This window comes from Zosterops lateralis (genome assembly GCF_965231275.1).
Source record: "Zosterops lateralis genome assembly, chromosome: 4".
Taxonomy (NCBI): domain Eukaryota; kingdom Metazoa; phylum Chordata; class Aves; order Passeriformes; family Zosteropidae; genus Zosterops; species Zosterops lateralis.
In genome coordinates this window covers 70,074,107-70,098,492 of record NC_139765.1, presented here as the reverse complement: position 1 = coordinate 70,098,492, position 24,386 = coordinate 70,074,107, and the positions used below count along the sequence as shown (strand labels likewise).

The 24,386-nt window shown below is 42.0% G+C and overlaps 1 protein-coding gene across 1 annotated transcript in view; it reads right to left on the bottom strand.

The window, feature by feature from the left end:
* Nucleotides 1-24,386, bottom strand: part of SFMBT2 (Scm like with four mbt domains 2) — a gene marked incomplete at its 3' end in the record, with an annotated part of 103,204 nt that overhangs the window by 51,802 nt on the left and 27,016 nt on the right. Inside the window, exons 5-6 of the mRNA XM_083860280.1 lie at nucleotides 3,816-3,904; nucleotides 426-672 (exon numbers count right to left, since the gene is read on the bottom strand). Of these exons, the coding sequence (XP_083716406.1) occupies nucleotides 426-672; nucleotides 3,816-3,904 (336 nt within the window). The remainder of the gene's footprint in view (nucleotides 1-425; nucleotides 673-3,815; nucleotides 3,905-24,386) is intronic.

Genomic DNA, 24,386 nt, shown 5'->3' with positions numbered 1-24,386 from the left:
AAGAAAATGAGGCACAGATCTGGACACGTTGTTAACCTACAGAGAAGAAGGTGGATCAATCTGTGATCCCAGACTGGCTTAACTGCAGTCCCAATCTCTTTCCATTCAAGCTGGTTTGGACACTAAACTCAACCCTGAAGAGCTTCTTCTCTAAGTTGTAATCTCCAGATGTTTCATATGGTCTGACAGACTGGCCAAGACTCCAACTGAATTTATTTAATAAACAACACAGTTTACCTGACCCACTCTGAACCCAAATTGGATGGACCTCACCTCCCATTTGTGCCACAGCCAGAAACTACTGAGGAAGCAATGTGAATGCTGGAAAACGGGAAAACGACCGAGGTGCTACACAAACATCCCAAAACATCAGTGAAATCCACAGAGGGAAACAGCATTTCAAGGATTTCCAGGAGGTTCTTTACCTGCAGGTGGGTCCATTCTGTATTTATTCTCTTGACACCAACCGACTGGTCGAAGTCTGCAATCCAAGTAAAACAACCACTGGTCATAGGATTCAGTCTCCTCCAATCCCACATAGCGAAGGCGTAATCTTCCTCCAACATTTTCAACCACACTAACTATCCAGTACTGAAAGGGATTCTGGGAATCCTGCAGCTCTATTAAGGAATCAACTGTAATGAGGTCTACAGGGTTTTTTCCTCGCAGAGGCTGTTTGAATAGAAGCAAAACTCCTTATTTTAAACTTTATTTGAAGACTTCTCAAGGAAACAGATGACAGCAGAAGATTATTTTTGTTTTTTCACACCATCATCCAAGCGATCAGCAAACAGTCTGTTCTTCTTCTATTTTACCCAATGTCTTCCAAGTGCAAATTCAGAAGTAAAACAGAAAACAACAGTTGTGCTAATTTCTCAACCGACATCATCAACAACAACAACAACAAAAAAAGAGAATAATAAAAGGTGGAACAGCTCGTAAGGCACATCCATTTAGGATGCTCCTGAACTACTCAAAGCCCAGTTTTATTGGAGGATTTCAAACAAATTTTCATTGATTGCAGCTGATAAGAACCAACCACAGGACTGGACCCTAAAATTTACATAAAAGGTGACCCAGAAATTTCACTCTGTGTGCTGATCTCTTTCCCCAAAATCAGATTTATCTAATTTCTATTGGTATGGAGAGCAAATTATCCCCCTCAGCCATTGATGCATGAGCCTGTGGGGGTTATACCAAAGCTCAAAGCCCACAGCAGGTTTGTATCCAAGCCCAAGGCACACAGGATTTGTTGGGTCAAGCCACCATGCCCAAGAAATCCCAGTGACTGAGGTAATCTGCTTCCATGTAGTTATTTTCTGGGATCCCAGTTTTGCAGCCATTTACACACATGTGTGACTTTCCACCTGCAAGCACAGGCATTAAAAATACATAAGACGCTCTGCAGAACAACCCCACTGGGGCTCAGTGTTTTTGTTTTGTGACTATGAGCATCTCTGTGTTCTCAAGCTTCAACATAATGGTTAGATTTCTTATTTTTTATTAAATACAAGTTTGAGTTCTTATGCAATGTCTCAGTTCCGGGGTTTTAAGAGCAGCATTAAAATGACTCCAAGACTTGGAAGCATTGGTCCCCAAAGGAGATACTAAGCAAAGGCAAAATACATTAAAAACAAAGATTTTTTTTTCCCCTGTGTGTTTGTCTCACTTTTACTTAATTAAACCATATAAACATCTCACATTACTTTTTTAAAATATTAATTCTGTAAATCAAGAGTCAGTCCAGGATGGTTCTTTCTAATAACAAAATAAGGAGAAAGCCTTTATTTTTCAAAAAGTTACTTTTCCTACTGAATATTTAAAACACTCAAATTTTGAGATGCAACTGATTTTCATATATCTCTCTTAATCCAAAAAAGCAGGCAAGAGAATGAAAATATGGTAAAAATTGCAATTAAAATTAACTAAAAACTTATCACATGTACCATTTTAAACAGCTTTATGATTAATAGATATTTTTCAGAACAATATATTTGCCATAATAAGCTACTTTTCTACAGTGCAAGCTGCAAGCATGTGTATAATCTCTTCAAATATTATTTCATGGCAAAATCCAATGTCAGAATTTAATAATACAACAGAAATCCACTTTAATGTGGATTTTTTTCCCCTCTCATACAACTGCTTCGTTGCAACAAAATATTCTTTAATATGAAACGATGGTGTAATGATTTAACTTATTATAATAAATCCCTGGCTGTATCAAAGTGAATATTGCTTCCCTGATTTGTGTGCTAAATTTTAAGCCAATGGGCTGTCACTTACCCCATGAGAACTGAATGGCTAGGATTAATAATCAGCTTGCATGAAATATTAACATTTACCATAATGCAAGAAACCCTTCAACATGCATAGCTGGCACGTTAAAAAAAATAATTTAAAAAGTAGCACCACATATTGATTTAACAGTCTAACAACAATCTGCAGCACTCACAAACAGCAAATCTGTCAACAGGGGCCAACATACATTGCACGACACAGACAGCACTGAGCACAGAGAACAACAGAAAAAGGGTCAGAAACTGTTTCAAGCCAACAAAATGTTTTCTCTCTTTGCTTTTCTGCCTGGAGCTGCCTCTCCTCCCTGCCTGCAGAAAGGGGAGGTTTGGTACACACCATAAATGGGGCTTGGACACCACCAGATTTCTGCATATGCCACCTGGGAGTAGTGCAGGAATGGGGATGTGGATTATCTGGGGTCCGAAAAGGTTTGCTCATCCATCAGAATGGGAGGGAAAAAAAAACAACCCTAATGGTACAATATTAGTTCTCCCTGCCAGGTATTGATTGTTGCTGCTTGGGCATGTGGAAAAAGGATGCAGCTGTGGATGGTGGAAGTGACCAAGCACAAAAAAGCAAAAGCAGTGCCTGGGTGCACACTGGCTTCCCACAAGGCAACTTGTGGGCACTTTCACAAAGGTAAATTCCGATGTGCTCTCCCTCTCAGCCTAAAATACAGAGGGACAAAGACTGAGGGGCTGCTGCAGGACCATCTGTCTCCTCTCCAAAGGCCCCCACAGTATCTACATGAGAGCAGGGCAGGCCCTGATGTAAAAGCTGCCTGTGGTTTCAAGGTGGAGCTGTGGGATTTTTTTTATCCAGGATCCCAAGGCACACTGAGGCTGTTCCAGGTGCAAATCACCCTGTGGATTTGCTGCACAGACTGGGCTCCTGGATGAATGGGTGCATCAAAAAATAGACCTTTCTGCTCTTCTGAGGCCACCTCACCCAACAACTTCCCTGCTAAACGTGACTGCTGGATTTAGGTGGAATGTCCTTGAGGGAGCACTTCCCATATAAAAACAAACCTGACAGTGTTCCCCATCAACCTACCAAACCCCTCTCCAGCCGGAGCCACAGAATCACAGAATGGTTCGGGTTGGAAAAGACCTTTAAGACCATCTAGTTCCAACCCCCTTCCATGGGCAGGGACACCTTCCACTATCCCAGGTTGCTCCAAGCCCCATCCAACCTGCCTTTGGACACTTCCAGGGATGGGGCAGACATGGACTGGCAGCCCAGGTCACCAGTTTTATGGATCTAATGGGGCACTGAAGTTCTCCCTTCTGTGGATCCCCCACCAGCCCTTTTTTGAGCACCCAAACTCCCTAAAGAACTGAAACACAAAACAAACTCTTTGTGACTGGGTCAGAAGCAGAGCCAGCAGAGTCCAGGCATTGCTGACACAGATTTTGGGGCAGGGCTGGCACACAGACACTACAAGCAGACAGCCCTGAGGGCCAGGAGCATACACACACACACCGAGGAAAGAGGAACTGCAATCTAATACATACACCTTCCAGCAAATTCGCAGGGGCCGTCCTGGCGCCGGTCAGATCCTGGATGAGAAACTCTGTCCAGTCCATGTATTTCTCCTTGATTGCTGGGGAAGGGGAGGGAAGGAAAGAAAATGCTCAGCACAGCAGACTGTGTATCTCACACAGTGGACCTGGTGTATTTATTAGGAGGAAATTCTTCATTATTAAAGGGATGAAGCATAGGTTGCCCAGAGAAGCTGTGGATGCCCCAACCCCTGGAAAAATCAAAGGCCAGGTTGGACAGGGCTTGGAGCAACCTGGGATAGTGGAAGGTGTCCCTGCCCATGGCAGAGCGTGAAATGAGATAATCTTTCAGTTCCTTCCAACCCAAACCATCAATCTTTATAGAAACATCTCCTTGGGATTTACCAGCTCTGAAGTTTTGGATGCACCTGCGACTCAGAGCAGGAAAAAAGCTGGTTTGTTGTCCAGCTCTTTGGGCAACCTGTGCACACAGTCAAATCCCAAAAAAGGGGAAGGTGTTGCTCCACTGTAGCCACTGACAGTGATTTACAACCTCGTGGCTTATCATCCCCATCTGTCCCGTTCAGAATTGGCCACTGCTTGTGTAACCACTTGTTTCCTGCTTATCACCTGGGCTCAGATGTGATTTATAAAGTCTCTTTGTATGTTCACTAATGACCTCTGGGAAAAGAAGAAGCTGTACAAACTTTCAATTCCTTGACAGGAGACCAGAAACTCCAGGTGCTTTTCCAACAAAGTAGAAAAATCAACCCTGAGAACATCATATATCAGCTGCTGAATCAATACACTAGCAAGAAGAAAGACTTAAAGTCTTTCCTTTATCAGGAACTTCTGTTTCATTTAGAAAAAAAAAATGAATAATTTCTGAGATAAACACTGTGAACCAGTGTTACTTTAGGACATGTATGCAGTTTTTTAAGATTTGAACTGAAATATGTATAAAATTTTGCCTGTAAGATTCACATTCTGGGTCAGTTCTGGTTGAAATCAGTGGACACATAAAAGCAATAAATTCAGCAAATCTCAGCTTGAGAGACAGAGATGCCTCTTCAAATGCACTGTGCAGCTGCCTTTAGAAATACAGAAATTAGAATTTAATTCTGCCTGCCTGGAAATTAGAATTAAATTACATCTGAAACTTTGCTTTCTCCCCAAAATAATCTTACTTATATGTGAGTGAATCATCAGGAGTGCAGTTATGTCGCTAACTTAGGAACACCTACAGAAGGGAAAAATCACAAGTATTTGAAAATTTAAACATTTCCTCTGAAAAAACAACTAAATATGTCATTTAATGGTAATCCAAAGGATTAGGCATGGATAAAGACACAAGCCATACCCTGTGCACCTCACCTCAACTTCATTTCTGAGCTATGCTCCTTCCCCAAAAGCCACTTCTCCCAGCTTGAGCTTTACATCCAGTTTAGATTATCTAAATTGCTTTAAATGTGCATTTAAATGTATTTAAATTATCAAACCTTGCACTGCTGGACTTGAGCCTCCATAAAACAGCATTTGAACTTGCCTGGAACCATTCTAAGTCTTTTGCAGCACTGATTTTGCAGGACTTCCAGAAGATTTATGACCTTTGCATTATTTAAGATGAAAGAACAGCCCGAGAAGAAATGGTTTAGATATGACACTTTCTCTCTCTCCACACTCCTGGCTGTGTACACCTCATCAGTTCCTGTCCACCTACCTCAGGATAAAGAAAACAAGCTTGAATTCAGGCAGAGGATAGTAATTGTGGTAATAAATGAGGCTGGGGTCCCTCTAGCTCAGACTTCTGCTTCTCCCTGAGAACAGCACTGGGTGCAGCAACACAAAGGTGCAAGTTGATAGTAATTGTGGTAATAAATGAGGCTGGGGTCCCTCTAGCTCAGACTTCTGCCTCTCCCTGAGAACAGCACTGGGTGCAGCAACACAAAGGTGCAAGTTGAACTCGATTTTTGGCTCGTTCCCACAAAGTTGTCAGCCAAATTTCTGAAAGCCAGAGCTTCACTCCCAAGGAATGACAAATGTGATAAAAAGCACGCAGTTTGAACTTTCAAAGCTGGCGGGAGTTGGAGGGGGGGGAAGATGGGGGGGAGAATGGGATTTTCAAAGCTGACAACAGATTAACAGATTTCAGGGGCTTCCACTTCCAGATGCCCAACTGGAGATGTCATAACGGTGCCTGATTCACAGATCTGGCTGTCTGTCAGTCACTCTCCCTTCCAGTGCCTTTCAGAGAGAAAAGAAAAATAAAATAAAAACCTCTGTCCTTTTTAAAAGACTTGCACCTCACAGTTTGACATCTGAATAAGCTGATGCCTCTCTCCAGATCCAGATTTGGATTAGAGGCTTCTGAAGTCCAAAAGCCCTAAGGTGACCTCTGTTTTCAGCCTAAACAGGCTCAGATGAAAAAAAAAAAAAAAAAAACAAAAAACCTTGAGCTATTCTCAGTTTCTAGGTGGTTTCAGAGCCACCTTTCCCATACAAATCTAATTTCTAGGGTTTTCCCTTATTCTGTTCTGCTTTTGTGGCATAGATAAAACAACTCTGAAAACCTCTGAGAGGCAATAAATTGCACTGGAAGTTGTAGAAACAGGCATTTGTGCCTACAGAGCACAGTGAGCCTTCTCAGTTTTGCAGTTCAAGTCACCACAATGCAAATATGAATTTTTAGCAGTAACGAAGTGAATCTCAATGATCACAATATCTGCAAGAGCCTTTGAGGACCAAGCAAAACGTTACACAAACATATTCAAACTAAGGAAAATCTGCTGGTTAAATGATAACAGCTGTCAGTGCAATGCATGGGTGCCCAACCTGAGCATCCCTCTCCAGAAATGCTGGTGCTCCTCTGGCACATCAGACTCAGCACTTGGGGACTGAAGCAGTGAACTTTCAATCACTATTTCCCATTTTTCCTCATTAGCTACAGGAAAAGGCTCTACTGAACCTCTCCTACTGCTGGACAGGCTGAGAGAATTCTGCTTTTCTTGCAGCTGGCTGGCCAGCTGGTGGGAAATGAAGGTGGCCAGGGTAAAGAATCCTGCTCCGTGGTGACCTAAACTTCACTAGTATTCCTGTTTTCAAAGCATTTTTCCCTGCCTTAAATAAATTCAGTGAGTCAGGAGGGGTCCATGGACTTCAGCCAGCCAGGCTTTCATCACCTTTCAATAAATCCATTTTCCCAGAAGACTCCTGTGAACTTCCCCTGTAGCTCTGCTCCAGACTGAGCTCATTCAGGACTAAGAACACACAGAGGAAAATCCATCTGAACCCAGAGCACCACAGAAACACCTGAGAAAGATCCCACATTTCCCTCAATTCCCACAGTTCCTGAGGAGCAGCTGTAGGGATGCATCAGTTCTCAGACTCAGTGATGGGTTAGTGAAATTTGAGCTACTTCCAGCAGATCTCAGTGAAATTACCCACACCTGCAGAAGTAAAAACCAGGTCCTTGCAGCTCACTGTCTCCTTCCATGAAAAAAATAATTAGTTCAGAGATCACCTTTTAGTCTGGCAAATATTACAGCAAATTCTTAAATGAGAAAGAGAAAGAAAAAGTATAAAGAGAAAGGACTTTTCTAACATTGAGACTCAGGTTATAAAATTGAGCTCCACCGAAAAATGGATCATATCCAATATCCCTCAAATTCTTCCCACTTTTCTCTACTCGATTCACCTTGCCCACAACATCTCTGACTCCCATTCCTCTCTCTCCTTCTAACCCACTGCCATTTCCTCACTTTTACCTGTTGGTCTCATTTTCTTAAGCTGTTCTTGAGGCTGCAGCTGGACCTGGCATCACCTGAGGAGCAGGAGCTGCTGCCAGCTGGTCACTGCCTGATGTGCAAAGTACCATTAGTGTTTACCAGCAGGTTTTCTCCATCAAACCCAGCCTTTTCTCCTTGCTCTGTGAGTGCTGACTATGAAAAACCATGGCAAGAGCAGGTGGAAATACTGGAGTAACACACACCACCCCATCCTCTCCAATCCCCCTGTGCCTGAGAGCCAGGACAGCTTCATTCCCTGCACAACCCTGTAAATCTCTGTGCCCTGCCTCAGCCTCAGCACATAATGGGTTCAGATTTATCTGCCTCTCTGGAGAAATAAGAGATTAAAAGCACATTCACAGTCCCATGACAGCACTGAGGCACAGGCACTTCATTCAATGAATATGAGATACTATTATCACATTAGCAACTCTTGGGATTTTGTCTGGTTTTGTAGTAGTTGCTGTTTTGCTGAGAGCCACTCCTCTCAGGTCATAGGTTTACACAGAAATTCTCATTTCCCTTTTTTTTTTTTTTTCCCAAGAAAAGGACGCTGCAAAATGCAGGAAAAAAACCTTAAAATCTGAAAGACCAACGAGACAATGGGAAGAACATGATTTTTTTTTTTACTTTTTCTGGCTGTTTTTCCCCCCAAGGCACCCACTTGATTGGCAAGAACCAGACTCAGGGATCTGAACTGCTACATTTGCTAAAATAAAGGAATGGCATCATAAATAACTTACAGGCAATACAGCACCTAAAAATAAATTACTCCTAAGGAAATACCTCAGCATGTCCCACGGATACATGTGCCCAAAAAGCAACAATATCAAATTATGCTCATTTTTGTCCACATCTAAAAAAACCCCAAAACAATCCAGCCAAAAAACAACAAAACACTCTTCATGTTGGGTTTTTGTTTTTGGTTTTTTTTTTTTTTTTTTTTTTTTTTTTTTGTTTTGTTTTGTTTTGTTTTGTTTTTTTTGTTTTTTTGTTTGTTTGTTTGTTTGTTTGTTTGGGTTTTTTTTGGTTTTTTTTTTTTTTAATAACCCAGGAACACCAGCAACCCATCAACACCTCTACTGGAGAATCCCCACTGGAACCCATCAACCTCTAAACAGCAGAGTTTTAATTTTCTCATATGTGAAGAACAGCATCTTAAACAGCTTTATAAAATGGTTTAAGATCTTTCAGATTAATCTGCTAAGTGACAACACTCTCAGTGTGGAAACTATTTTCATCATTAAAACTTTAACTCTTTCCTGGGACTGGAATGTACAAAAATACTTAACAAGGGGAATTATAGCTAGGCAGGACCCAGGCAATTCTTCTCCCTCCATTGTGAAATAAACTAAAATACCAGGTTCTCATTTAAAGATTAATTTTCCAAATAAATAATTCAGGATGTCCAGAATTTAATACAGACGTACAAATTAGATATACATATATATAAAAATCAGATACATGTTTAAAATACATTAAAATAAAGCTGCTGGTGCCAGAAAAAAATGCCCAGAGCCTGGAGAGAAGGATCACAGATCAGCAGGAGAGCACCTGAAGGGCAACACATGGGAATTCCAGGCACTCCATCCATCTCCACATTATAGTGGAGATCTGCTACAGGTCACCCAACCAGGAAAACTAAGGTTGGATGGGGCTTGGAGCATCCAAAGTCCAATGGAAATTGTCTCTGCCCATGGCAGGGAGGTGGAAAAAGATGATCTTTAAGGACCATTCCAACCCAAACCATTCTGTGAGTCTGTGACAAGATATGCAGCTTTTTAAAAGCAAAACAGCATATTCCAAACAACTATAGAAAGTTTAGAATATTGACATTTTCTTTTAATTTTAAAGTTGTCACACATTCGATGCAGTGTTTATAAGTTACAGAAATATTAACATATAAATGTTGCAACTATGTTATAAAGGTCTACAATGATGGAGTCGAAATGAGATGTCTTTATATCAAAATAACATAGAATGCTAAAACAATTTGTTTAGACTTCACCCATCAAAACAATTTGTCAAAACTGACATGTTCTCACAAAATATTTCCATTTTGATAAAACAGCATTTTGACAGGAAACGGTTGAATCCCCACATTTCCATTCATCTTGCTGAACTATTTACATCCTTGTGAACCAGACTGGATGTGAAAACAGGATGGGGGTTGAGTGCTGTCCCCGAGCAAAAGGCTCAGGCTGTTTCTGAGCCCTCCCCAAGACCTTCAGGGTTGGGAACATGCTCCACTGCATACCCTACAAAGCCAGATCCCCTATTAAGAATTTCCAAAATAAATTAAGTAAAACTAATATTTTTTTTTAAAATTTACTTAGTGCTTTAATGGCATTTTTTAAAATAAAAAAAATATTGTTTGCTTTGAATTCTTTTGTGGGTTCCCTGAAAAAAAAGCCAAATGGGGTTAAAGACATCTTCAAACAAATTTCTTACTTAAAACTTCAAACAGTCTTCTGTTCTCACAGCAGCAGAGTTCTGTGGTTTGAACAGGATGACAAAATAATGCAAATTCAGTCCAGAAAAGAAAAGAAAGTGCATCAAAAGCTGCTAATCTGATTTCCTTGTGGTGCAGCCACGAAATACCATGAGACCCCAATTTCAGAGCTCAGGCATTGCCTTCTATACACCTGTCTTAAATAAAGTGTTCAAGGAAAATATTATATAGAGAGGATGTTCATGGAAACCAGAAGTCACAAGCAACTGTCCATCAAAGAATGGAGGTGCTCAAAAGACACTTCTGGACCAGCAGTGAATTTACATGTGAATTTACAATGAACAGATGCTGGAAGGAAGTGTGATGTTTGTAGGATAATGTGAACCTCTTGTATTCTCTGAATAGATGATCCTTTAAGCTGTTAATTGATCTGCTTGGTCTTAATTATCTCACTTTTTAAAAAATAAAACTGAGTAAATGCAAACTTCAAATTAATTTTTTGCTCATGTGAGCTACCTAATTCAATAACAACATTCTATATATTTTTTTTTTTTTCATTTTCTTCAAGCTATTTGGTGCCCCCTGTTTTCTCAGGCTACCCAAACCACCCTGAGCTCATTTCTAAGAGATTATGCTGCAGTTTCTATGGGCTTGACCCAAGAAAGGGCCAACACACAGACTATAATCCTTTCACCCCTAACTCTGCATGAAGCAGCACTCCTTGATAAGAAAAAGGAGAGAGGGAAAAAAAAAAAAAAAAAAAAAAACAAACAAAAAAAAAAACCACAAACAGATAAAGGCATGAACACATGCTTTAGGTTCTCACCTGAACAACTCCTTTACAGTTTTTTCTATTCAACTACACTGAATTTCAGTACAATGAGAATTTCATCCTTCCTGCTGCCATTCAGGGTTTACCAGAAATTATCTACTTCTATCCTCTGGGTCAAAACAAGCAAGTTCATGAGCAAAAAGCTGCCTCACTGTCCACAGGACACTTTGCTTCCCAACATCCTTTGAGCCCTCCACAGACTTGCACACCATTCCCCTCCAGGTTTCTCTAGTCCTTAATTAACTGCTATCCTTTTAACAATAAAAAAGCAGCGGGTGGTTTGGGAGTTGCTTTTTCATTTCTTAAAGCTTGCACTGTGTAAAAAACCCAACCCAGCTGCAGGAAGTGTGGGTGGGAGAGGTGGATGTGGGATGCTGTGGGAGAAAACCATCAGTTTGTGCAGACACAGAGTGAGGGGATACTATTATATGATTTTTATTTTTTTTTATTTTATTATGATGATACAAAATCTTGTAAAAATCCCCTCCATTAACTCACTGCAGCTCAGGAAACTGAAGACACTTTGTCCTGGCAGAAGGGTCACCACCAACTACTGAGGCACTCCCAATGCAGTAGGATCAGCTTTGCTCACCCCAAACACACATTATGGATACAGACACACTCCTCTGAGATCTCACTGCTGAGGCTTTCTGCTTCCAAGCCAAACTGCCCAAGATCAGCACAGAAATTTGCCTTAAAGATCCCAGGAGCACAGTGTGCCACAAACCCAGATCAGCCTGCCCTGACTCCCTGAGCACAACAGCCTCAGGAACCCACCCAGCAGTAAATGATCTACTCATAACTACTTTGATTAATTACCTCCCTTCAGCCAAAGTCAATATACTTGGGTTGTACTGAAGTATTTAAAATAATTTTGTTTAAAAACAGGAAAAAAGGAGAGGGGTGTTGATAATGGGAAATGACTCTGCTCTGACTTGCTGGCCTTACTTTATCAATTGCAATCAGATTTATGTAGATAAGGAACAGCAGCAAATCCATCAGCTCCACTTGCACTTGTCACATCCCTTTGTTTCAAGGCTTCACCCCAGTGTGATCAGCAGCACCCAGCCTGGAATCACCCAGACACAGCACTGCTCTCCCTCGGGATCTGGGAATGCAGGAAAAGGGGAGAGAAGAATTAATCTCTTCCCAGCCTTCACCTTGTAGGGATGCAGCCAGTTCATTCACCTGGTCCTTCACCATAACAAAAAGTCACCTGTGGCCATCCAGCCTCAACAGGTTGGAATTTAAGCATGAAGCATTCAACTGTTTAGAGCATTTACCACGTATTTATAGCCTAGGTTATGGGTTGGGCTCAATGATCTTAAAGGTCTTTTACCATTAAACAATTACATGATTATTAATTTATTTTTTAAGGTGTTTTTACACTGATTTCACCTGGAACACAATTTGGCAACATTCTCACCTAGACTAGGTGTGACAAAACCCACCCTCATTAACACCACCAAAAAACTGGAAAGGGAATGTAAAAGTATCTTCTGGACATAACCATTTTTAAGTGAGTGTCCTGGTTCAGGGCAAATTTTGGGAGGAAACTTCTGAAGTGGTCTTTTCTAGAATGCAAATTCAGGCAGCCTCTCCCTCAACCAGTTTGGGAGGTAAATCTCCTTCTAGAAAAGTGGAAAAAAAACTGTTTATTTAACAAACAAAGTATTCAGAAGCACAAAAAAATGAATCAATGGAACCTCTTGCTGTTCTGCAGAGATGGCAAATTTATAAAATCTCTGTCATGGGGTGTAGCTCAGCTCACTCAGTCTCTCATCAGTCCCTCCTGCACTGGAAAACGCACCATCCCAGGCCCTGGTGGGCTACAGGTGTGAGCCCTTGATGTTTTTCTGGGTTTTCAGTCCAGAGCAGGCTGATCAGTTCCAAGAAAAAGAAAAGCCACAGCCTGGGGAACTTCTGTGCCTCAGCTAGCTTAAAAAAAACTAACCACAAGCAAAAGAGAGCTCTCTCCCACTGTCTGTGCTGCAGACAACACAGCCCAGGAGAAGAAAAACTGAAGCTCTTATCTCTGTGTTTTTGACTACAGCCCCCTCAGACATTCCACCACTATTCCTTCTCCCCACCTTTGCTGCCAGATGTAGTTTTAACAGCACAGAACTCAATATCCAGCATAAGCAGAACAGAAGATTGGGGATACAAGCAGAATAAAGTCACCCCCAGGACAGTGGGTCAGTTATCTGCTCTCCTGTATCTGCAGCCATGAATGAAGGTTTCATTATTCTGATTTTGTTACAGAATCCAACGTGGCAAAAAAATGGGCTGATTTTAGTCCCATGTGATAAATCAGGAAAAAACCTGAGGTGTAACTAACAAGTCAGAGGGTTTCACCCAGAATGAGTGGTTTGTGCTCCTCCAAAACTTCTTTCCTAAACAGAAACTACACACTCTTTAAACAGCAATAACACTGCTCTCTGCCCCATCCAATCCTAGGTACAAGGTACCTAAATTTCATTGTTGTCAACAACAGCCTTAAAAACAAATCAGCATTGGCTGACTTAAATCATCCTGGATGTGTACACAGAATTCCTGAAAGGCATTTCTGAGAGCCAGGCAATGCCTGGATTTTTGAAAGCTCTGCACACACCACATAACCATAGGGGTTCTCCCATCATTAGTATCAATGTCCATTAGGGTGATGGCTCACTGTGAAAATGAGCATCCAAACTCTGCAGCTCGTGGCACTTAACCCCAAGCCTCCACGCACATTCTCTGATTATTTTTTCCTTCCATGTGCATTAAGCACCGTGCCCAGGGCTCAGATGAGATGGATCATGAACACTGAGAGCTCCAAGTCCCAATCTCCAGACCCAGGAGTCTTAATGAAGGCCTTGTCAAATCAGCAGTTTGGGAGCTTTCAGGGAAAAAGAGGGAGGACCTGGTATTGTGATTGTAATTTCTACATCGGTTTTTATCCCATGGAGATAAAAAAAAATAATAACAATAAAATTGCAAGAGCGCTGTTATCCAGGGAAAATCAGCATCTTAACCAAAGTGCCCAGAAGCAAAACCAGATCACAGAGCTGAGAGTGTGACTGCATGAGAAGTTATGAATTCACCTATATAAGACGCAAGTGCATACACCAGATTCCCTGCACTTAGCAGGCATTTGTATGGTTATTTCCTTCCAAACTGCAGCCCCTCTGGGTGAAAACCAAAAAAGTATTTAGCCACCTTTGCAGGCAAAGAGATTTGCTACTGCAGGTAGACAGAAATGCACAGACAAATGTCACCAAAAATTGTAAAATCCTGATTTAGAAGTTTTGAAAGCCATGGGGGAGGATGTCTGTGCTGCTTGCCCAGCCATCAACCCTGGTAAAGACTTCCTGTAGCATTCCAAAACTCCTTGTGTTCTAGTTCCACACCAGAAATGCAGAAAGAGGGGGGAAAAAGTATGTCTATGCAGTAAAATGCTAAATTCCTACATAAATCCCCATCCAAATCAGAATTCCTAACCACAGCCAGAACTACTGCAAGCCAGCTTGGTTCAGACCTGGATCAGTTATTTCTGGGCAGCACTGGGCACACACAGGCCCACGCCAACAGCAGGCATGAACTGGGGTCTTGCACAGAAAATTGCACTGCCCCAGGTGCCACTGAAGTCACAGAGTGGGAGAAGGAAAATCTGGAGGTTTCCTGAACACCCAACACCCTCCCCTTGGCTTTTCCCTGGCCATGCACACAAGAGGCAGCTCCATGCCCTGTGTCCTTGGGATCTCACTGACCAGCCCCAAATAGATTTTGTGGCATAACAACACCTAAAATTTATGGGTCATTCCATCCTGGGATGTCACTGCAGTATAAATATCCTACCCAGGCCTCTGACCTCGCACCTCCAAACTCCTTCCAATTATCCCTCTTTTCTCACTCCCAAACCCCGTGGCCACTTTCTGAAGGATATTCTTTGGAGACAGCTCTGTAAAACCCAACAAATTTACAGCAGCACAATGTTCTTACATAAAGCATAAACCAGTTCACTGCACAATCATGGTTGTTTTTTTTTTTCCCCTGGTAGTAGCAACAGTCTACAGCAAATATCCACTACAAATAAAAGCATCAAAACATAGAAGACAAATAGAGGGATGTGATGTCCAAGAAATCCATTCTGATTTGGGGTTGGGATTTTGGGTTTTTCCTTTTTATATTTCCTGTATTCTACACAAAGAGGAGAATGAGTGGGGATAAAGCCTGCAGCTTATTTTATGCATTATATTGTTTAATACACAACAGGAGAAACACCAATTGGAAAAAAACAAACAACTAAAGTTTTGGTTAATGCTTAAAATTGGAGGAGTTTTTTTAGAATCACAGAATGGCTTGGATTGGAAGGGACCTTAAAGATCCTCCTGTTCCAGCCCCTTACCATGGGCAGGGACAACTTCCACTTCACAAGGTGGCTCCAAGCCCCATCCAGCTTGGTCTTGAACACTTCAGGGATAGGGCAGCCACAACTTCTCTGAGCAGTGTGTTCTAAATTTCTTCCTTTTTATTTTTTCCTTTCCAGCAGCAGCGATTTCAGAGTAAAAAGCAAGCCAGAACTAGTTTCAGCCTGACACCTCCAACACAAAGATCAATCCCAGAGGCAAGAGGCAAAGGGGTTCTTTGTTGGAAAACTCTGTCAGGACTCAGTAGGAGGCTGGTGCTTGAGTCAGTGAGGTACAAACAGCAAAGCTGGATTTTTAAGGTCTAATTTAAGGATTTGCCTGTGACTCTCCCCAAATCTCACTGCTCACACCCAGGGTTTGGGACAACAATGGAAATCTACCCATTCCCCTGACCCAGCACACTCCCAAATCATCACAGAAAGACCAAACAAGCCTCATTCAGCACGACTCCAACTTCTGACACTCCACGAAGCAGAAACATATGTTTTCAAAAAAAAAAAAAGATAAAAAATTCAAACTCATTTCCCAATTTACAGCGCGTTCTGTAATTAATCACATTTGTATTGCCAGCTCCTAATGACTGAATCCCGTTTAATCACTCTCGGCTGTGTGATGTGAGCACCACAAATCAGAACCTGGAGGGCCTGATGAACATTCATCACGCATCCTTCCCGAAATTAATGGTACAGTGGAAGCACAGCCAGGCCCCATGAGGTGCTCAACGTCCTGTGCACAAAATGTAAATTCATAACCATCGTCGCAACGCCATCAAAGAAATGCTCCATCAAGGCTCATTTTGAGCTTGCTAAACATGTGTTTTCTTCACTTGGAAACAGAAAAGAGGCTTGAACTGTAAATCCCAGGATCAAAAACATCCCCTGAAACTTTGAAGAGTTTAAATCTGAATCGGAGATCAACATGGAACATTATGCAAGGCAATGTTTGAAATGAGAATAACAATGTGCTACAGGACCTGAAAAGGGAGCAGCTTTTCCACAGCATTCTAAATTTCCTTTAAATTATAAAACTTTAGCTTCTGCATCAACCTGGGATATTTTGACTGGAGATGAGATGCCCCAAATGAACCCAAATGCCTTCACTGCTAAACCAAATATTAGTGCAAAGCCATCGTTCATTCAAATGCTTTGTGAGCCCTTATTCTCATCTTCATCATACAATGCTTCCTCTAAAGGTTTTTTTTGGCTTCTTTCTAAATAAATTTAGATGTTCTGCACAAAAAAACCTTCCCAACAGATCCACCTGTTGATATCCAGGCTAAAAGGTAAAGGGAAACGGCAGAAGTGCTGAAAGCAAAGCAGGAATCTATGGAAGAGGTAATTTCAGCAGGCAAAACATTCAGGGTGTAGACGCTTCACACAGACAGGAACTCCTCATTGACCTTCCTAGAGTTGTTTGGCACAGGAGAATTGCAGGATTTCCCTCTCTCCAGGTTCTATATCCATCATGGCACAGCCTCTTCAGCAAAACTGGTACAGCACAGAGCAGGATGATTTCCTGAATCTGGAAACATTTTCCCTGAATGTAATTAATTTTCTACATCAACTCCAGCACTTGAGGAAGCAGCTACATTTTTACACCTAAAAACGCTGACTTTCCCCTCGTTTCTTCATTCCCAAGTGACAGCATGGGGAAACAAGCTTTTTTTAGTGACAAACACAGGAGGTGGATGCTCTGCCTCACAACACAAAATAAACCATCAATCAGGATGGGTTTCAGCATGTCCTCAAGCTCATTTGTGGGTATGGGTTTTATTCCTTCTGTGACCAAAACCAAATGGAAGCGAGCGCACGCACACAGAGACATAGAAACAGAATATTTTGGAATTCAGAGCAAAAAAGTTTTCCAGGGTCATGCAGAAGGGCCAGAACTGACCCAGAACTTGGTATCTGGGTTAGAAGAATTGATTTTTTTAGTTGCCATCAGGGAAACGCTTTAAAGGAGCATCCCTGCAACCTCAGCACTGCATTATCAGCCACCTCCACGGGCTCCAGGAGCATATGGTCTGCTCCAGGAACCCAGCCCCTTCCACGGTGACTGGGAGCCCACATTATCATGCATAATGAAGGAAAAATCATCACAGCTGGCTCGGGATCATGCTGGTCCTTGCATCTGCCACTAGCAGCTTCCCAAATTCGCTCCGTGCCTGTTCCTCACAAATCCGAGGTGCACCTGAAGAAAAAGCTCTGCTGAAGACAGACGTGGCACGTGGACATCTTGGTTTGTCCTTGGCCTAAAAGAGCTCAGAAAATCCTCCCTCAGCTAAAAAGACTAAAAGATAAAATTTAATCTTCAAACTGATCAAAAAAAGGTCCATTGCAGAAAAGTGTAGTTCAGCTTTGGCATGCTCTGGATCAAATCCCTTGTGCTACTCATCCTTCCCAGTTCCCATCCAATGCACCAAAAAAATCACCTCCTCCTCTGAAATAAAGACCAAAAATTGTATCTAACTCAGAATATCAAAGACACAGGGTTTTTTACATCTCCACAGATGTCTCCAATAGAGATTAATTAAGTCTGACCATGCTTTACCTATTATATCATTAACTACCTAAGTCTGGTCTTACAGTTGAGGTGGAATTTCCATTCCAGAACTCCTCTGGGGAAAATTACAGGAGAGTGGGGAAGGGAAATTAAATGCAATTATCAAGAATGACTATTTAAAAATCTCTCTAACTAATAATTTTAAAAGACTATTTTATTAAAAACGCATTCAGCCAGATATTAATTAAATTGACAATTACAAAAATGAGTGGTCTGCACCCACTGTTATGCTTTCAGGGTCAATCCTCCCATTTTTTCTGTGGTTTCTGGGCTTTTTAGCTCCACAGCTTCAGAGCAGATGTCCCAGGACATGGTGTGAGTGTGGAAGAACAACTGTGGATATTCACTGCTGGACAGTCAAGGTGTGGAGATCTCCAGAGTCATGAGCAAGGTGCACATGTCAGTGGTGTTTGCCTCAATAATGACACTGCGGTCTCCTCAGTGACAACACACCAAGCATATAAATGGGACTTCAATTATTTTGTTTGATACTGAATAGATTCTCAATTTTTCTTCATTTTTTTTCATATTTTCATGGTCGAACTCAAGGAGTCGCATGATGTCAAACACTGGTTAAACTCAGAGCAACAGGGCCAGTAGTTCTTAAACTTACTTTTTTTTAAGGAGCCACACAGAGGCTGATTATGAAATAATTCCCATCTCGGCACTTAAATGTATTGGGAGGAGGATTTTGTTGTTTCTTTCAGTGGATGGGAGAAGTTTTTTTGCAAGAATTGTCAAAGGGAGATTTTTATTCTGAAATGGTCTCAAAGGCATCATACAAAAACCCACCCTGTTCCACTCGCTGCTAAAGGAGGAGGAAACCTCAGGGAATCTCTACTCACAGAAAAACCTGATGTCTGCTCACAGCCTTTTCCTGCAGCACTGCCTTGGAAATGCAGCTTCTCATTCACAGTCTCTGCCTCACACTGCAATTACTCCTTTGCTGCCCTGTCTCTGTCCCTCCAGCACAACCTGCACTAAACATCAGGCTCAAAACCAATGGTTTGGTCACGGTGGAGGCTGCAGACTGTGATCAGAATCACGAGCAACAGAAGGCAAAGCCGTGGGGTCTCAGCTGCTCACCTCAAGTGCTCCAAGCATCCTGAACAGAGCCTGAGTCCCACTGAAATGAGCTTTCCTTGCAGGAAGTCAGGAGCTGCCGCAGAAATTGGTTCTGCCAACATTTTGGGGTGGATAAATCAGCTGCTGCAGCTCAGCATCACCTGCAAGGAGTTTTGCTGCATCAGTATTTGCTGGAGTTTAATATTTTTGCTCTGCAATGGGCTTGAGCCTTGTACTACAGAGACAGAATCTCACACATTGCCTAATAAAACAACCGAAAAAACGGAACCCAGATCTGTGTGCGTTTGGACAAGCAAAACTCCCTCAGCTTCTAATACAACCTCTCTTCTAACACAAAGCCTTGCTCATATCTCATGGGGCCAATACTCCATCCAGCCGAGAGGGATAAATTTCAGTTCCCAAAGTTGCCCACTACAAAATCAACTGGTTCCACAGGAAAAAAAAAAAAAAAAAAAAAAAAAAAAAAAAAAAAAAAAAAAAAAAAAAAAAAAAAAAAAGCACTTCAACTTTTTCTCATGGCAAAAGCAGCTAAGAAATGCCTCATTCCATGCAAAACCAACCCCACCACTCCATGCAAAGTGTGGGGTTGAGAAGGTTCCCAGCTCCTACTGATGTCTTCCCAAAGTTAACTCTACCCTTCCAATCACCCTTGCTTTTATCTCCCTACTGTGCCTCCTTTGCTTTTCACTTGCTGGTCCAGCTGTGAAAACATCAACTGGCTTCAGTCCTGCTGTTCCCAAGGAGAAACCATGTCCCCAAGGATTCTTTTTAGAAATTGTTGCAAAAGACATGGAACACAGACCTAACAAATACCCTGATTTCCTCCTGGCCATTTGTCATGACTACCAACCACAAAGAAACTTCACCAGCACACCCAAGCCCCAGCCTTGCCAGGAGCCTGAGCTTGAAGAGAATTTCCATCTCCCTGCATAAATCTGTGATACCCAGGGCAGAAGTGTCCAAGTCTTGCTGGCCATATGGGGCCAGACTCCAGAGCACTTTGGGCTAGTCCTAGTCCTTCAAGCAGCAGCAAACTGGGTGCTGAAGGCTTCCAAAACCCAAAAAAAATCCTGCTTGCTTACAATCAGAAATGACCAGCATGCTCAAGTGATTTTCCTGCTGGATAATGACCTCAGCTGGAGTCCTGTAACACCTCCAGCTGTGATGGTAGAGGATGGATGGCTCCTCAGGTTTTAGGAAAAGGAAAAAGTCAGATTGTGCTCTCTGCCTTGAAAACCCAGATGCACCATAAGGGCAAGATGAAATGAATCATTCTCAGATATTCAAGCATCTTCCAAGCAGCGGAACAGGTATCAGGAGAAAACAAACAGAACTGAGTACAGTGCTGTGTACAGAAATGAACTAATACCAAGCTTGACTGAAAAAGTTGATTAAATTAGTTTAATTTAAAAGCCCAAACAAACCCTGAAGGAGGTTCTTTGTTTATTGCTTTTTACCAACAGCACACTTTAGAGAAGAAGCACCATGTGGGCATGAAATATTCATTCATTAAATCTTTCATAAAGCTCCACACTATTGGCTTCACTCAGGATATATTTATAACTTGTCAAAGTCCCCGAAAATCACTGCTTTTCTTTCTCCCCCCCTCCAGACTGTTTATAAAAGGATTAGGCTTTCAGTTTTCATTGCAATATCTCTGATCCTCAGCTCTGCTGTTGCTTGTACACAAGGTGCTGCTTCTTTAATCAAAACAGGATTCATTGTTCAGCCTTCCCTGCACCACCCAAAATGTACCTTTTTTTATGATGCTGCAAACCATCCAGCTGCCCTGGGGACGGCAGCATCACTTCTTTATGGAGGAAGGCAGCAGCATGCTGGAGATAAAAGTCAGAACAGAGAGTCCACCCAGGCGAGGGAAAAGCAGGCAGAGAGTGGATTCATTTCAGTAGGGCCATGCCTGAGTCACTGGCTTTCAAACCTCATCCATTGGAGAACCACTTCTTGAACCCTTCCCTGGCTGCCAGCCAAGCTCCAGATTAAACCCATGCTCCGAGCTGGGTTAATAACACACCAGAGTAAACAGTGCTGCATTATCCTCAGTGTTAGCTGTAAAACTAAGTCATATTTTTTTACAAGGTTTGCTGACTACACAGCTCAGTCCACTGTAGGAATGAGGACAGGCTATAGCTATGGATGAAAACTATTTTCCACCCAGAAATCTGCAAAAATCCAGGATTTGCATTAGGGGTCAACTGCATCAGTGAAACTGTCTACACACTCTAAGGACTTGCACTGATATCTGATCTGTGTGTAAGCCAAGTTTGATTTTTCCAAATTATCCTTAGTAATACTTTGCTCTGTGGAAGGTATCCCTGCCCATCCACTGAGATGATCAGTAAGATCCCTTCCAATCCAAACCATTCTTGGGCTCTATGATAAAAAAAGCACCCAAATACTGATGCTGAACAGGCACTTGAGGGGCACTGCAGGGTCCTGAGTAGTTTTAGTGCCCACAGTCACTGCATATATCCCAGTCTCAGTGGACCACAGGCTGTCTGGTCAGGCTCCTCTTTTCCCTTCCTCCATTTGTTTGTGAGCATAAATAAATATAAATACAGTATAAGCAGCTGTCGTTGTCCCTGGAAACCAGCCTTGCTGGGCATGTTTCTGCTGAAACGGCTTCTTACTGGAAAATTAGGTTTTGATAAAAGTGTGTTTCTTTCCTTGCTTTTAATAAACAGAGCCTGCTTCATGTGAGAGCTCTGGGCTTTTTTTTTTTTTTTTTTTTTTTTTTTTTTTTTTTTTTTTTTTTTTTTCTTCCCACTGGGAAACTAAACAATCTTGCACGGTTTCAGTTTGTCAAATGCCTGATCCTCAGCAAGGGCTGGGTTCAGAGGCACAAGTGCACCTTGTGGGGCACTGAGAAGACTCTCAAGATGAACACAGAAGGAGAAGCCAAAACTTCCAATACAAAGTCAAACCCAGACAAAAGGCCAAGGAGGGACCCCTGGGGTGCTGAGTCTGCTGCAACCCAAGACAGTTTTTTGGGTGTTTAAACCCAAAGACAACCATCCTGATGTTTTTGAGTGGAAAAATGCTGACTTTTTTTCAGGAGAAAACTGGTGAGTGCAAAGCAAAGGCTTTGAATTTATGGTTTCAATGAAGGGGAAAAAGGAACTTTTCTAAGCCAGTTCCACCAGATGCTCAAGGGAAGCACAAAGAGTGACCCCAGCTGATGAGACTTGGAAAGGGACTCTCAGGGAAAACTCTGCCTGAGAGTGCCCCAAAGCCACAGGGCCCCTGCAGAGCCAAAGCTGGGAGCCTTGTCTACTAAAGACCACTTCTACTGCACTCCCAAAAAACTTTAAACAAAAAGACCTGTGTTTAACCAAACACTGATTTTTTTCCCCTCGATTTTCTCCATCACTCACAGTGATCCCAGCCAGAGCCACAGCAGTGCACACCACTCATTTCCCACTCAGGTTTGTTTTGTCAGTTTCACAACTGAAACATCAGGATAAATAACTTACTCTCCACTCCACCTAATAAACTTGCCAGCATCTCATCCCTGCAAGGCTCTCTGCAGCTCTGCCTCTGGACCTGAAAGACTGTATTAAAAGGAAAATCAAAACCAGAAAATGTTGACCTCAAGTGCAGCAGACCTGAGATGATCAAAACCCTCTGCATTTGATAAAGCCTACAACTCAAACTTCTTGCAAAGCCTGACCCACTGGCCAGGCTATGCCACATTTACACAGTAGCTCAACAATCAATTAATTACAATCCCAAAAGAAATGTGGGGGCCTGTCATGCTCAGTTCACCCCAAAAGGGCCTCACTTGGCAATGCTCAGTCTTTTGAAAGTAACTAAAGCCAGTAGCACATGCAAAAGGTTTGCAGTTTCGCACAACAGTAAAAAGACTATTTTCCTTGTCAAGACAACATTATCCTGATGCCACACAAGCCACTCTTGAATTTTCACATCTTGGGCTGAGGGATCTGAGTTACGCCAAGGAAGGGAAGGAAAAAACTACTGAGGGTGCTGTAATGAAAATATGTTTTTATCAAGAGCAAGTCTGCAAGGGGCTATGAGGGGTTGTGGGGAAATGCCAAGCCATGACATGCTCCAGTGAATTCCAGCTCCTGGAAACTCCCAAGTTACACCAGAGTCAACTGACTTGATTCCTACTACAGCAAATTTAAGCCAAAGCCAGCATTTTTTACCTCCTCTCCTCCCCTTTGCCGTCATCAGGAGAGCTAAGAAGAAAAAAAAAAAAAGCTATTTTTTTATAGGCTCGTTAAGTATAATCTGCTAAATGTTCTATGCCAATGCATAAAGCTGCCTACTATGCTAATAGAATATTTAATTGACATTTATTTGCTGACTAGTTATTTATGCTAACGTCATCCCTGCATAATTAATAGCCTGCTAAAGGCGACTTGAAAAGCACACATAAAACACTGTACTCAGAGTCATTTGCAGCATTTAAAATAAAGAAATCCTGCCATCTATTTACATTAGGTTAGTCTAAACTCGGTTTTGATGGAATAACAGGATTTTAGAAAACAGCCCTGGATACTGCTTTGGAAACATCCACAAGCTTTGACAGTGCAACCTGCCAAAGAAGATTTCCGAGTTTCATTTTACTTGGCTCGAGGGCCCAATTCTTAGCTGATGTAAAACAGCATAAGCTCAGTGAATGCCTACTTATTTTCTCCAGCCTCAAGCTCTTAGGAAGTAATATTTCAGGTGAAAGAGCTAAAGTGAGGCCAGATCTGCTCTCCATTCCAGGAAAAAAGCAAAAGGAGAGAAATCCACCCTGCCCATCTGATCCCTCTACATGTGCTATAATCACAGACCTGCAAACACAGTTTAATTTTTACTTCCTCTGGGATGAGATTACCAGGGGGAAGATGCCTTCATTAAAAAAAAAAAAAAAAAAAAAAAAAAAAAACACAAAAAAACAACCCCAACAATATCCATGACTGTATGTTCTGAAAGGGAATCTCTGAACACCCTCATCCATTGTCAGAAACATTTCTGATTTTTCTGTGTCCATCTTTTAAGAACCCTTGGACAAACTTTGCATTCAGCAAGAGATCTCTAATAACGATGCTGAAAGCCAAGAGTATGGGTCACATCACCACCACCCTGAGCTGTGACCCCAAAAAAAGCCTTCTGGGTACCTTGGAGTGACATTGGATCCACACCTACAACACAGCAGGCCATCTTCTGGCCATTCAGAATCCATTCAGAATGATCATGCTATAAGTTTTGACAAGGTCAGATAGATCCATTTCTCTCCTCCTTTACACCAGTGACCTCAAAGAGCAGGATTTTGCTCTGTGATAGATTCACATGATAATATGTAAAACCAACCAAACCAAAATAGCAGTAAGTTGTCATTTGAAGGCAACCCAATATGCTGTGGCACAAGTTTTATCCCCCTTTTCAATGATATCCTGCTCAGAATCTGACCCAGCACTTGGAATCACT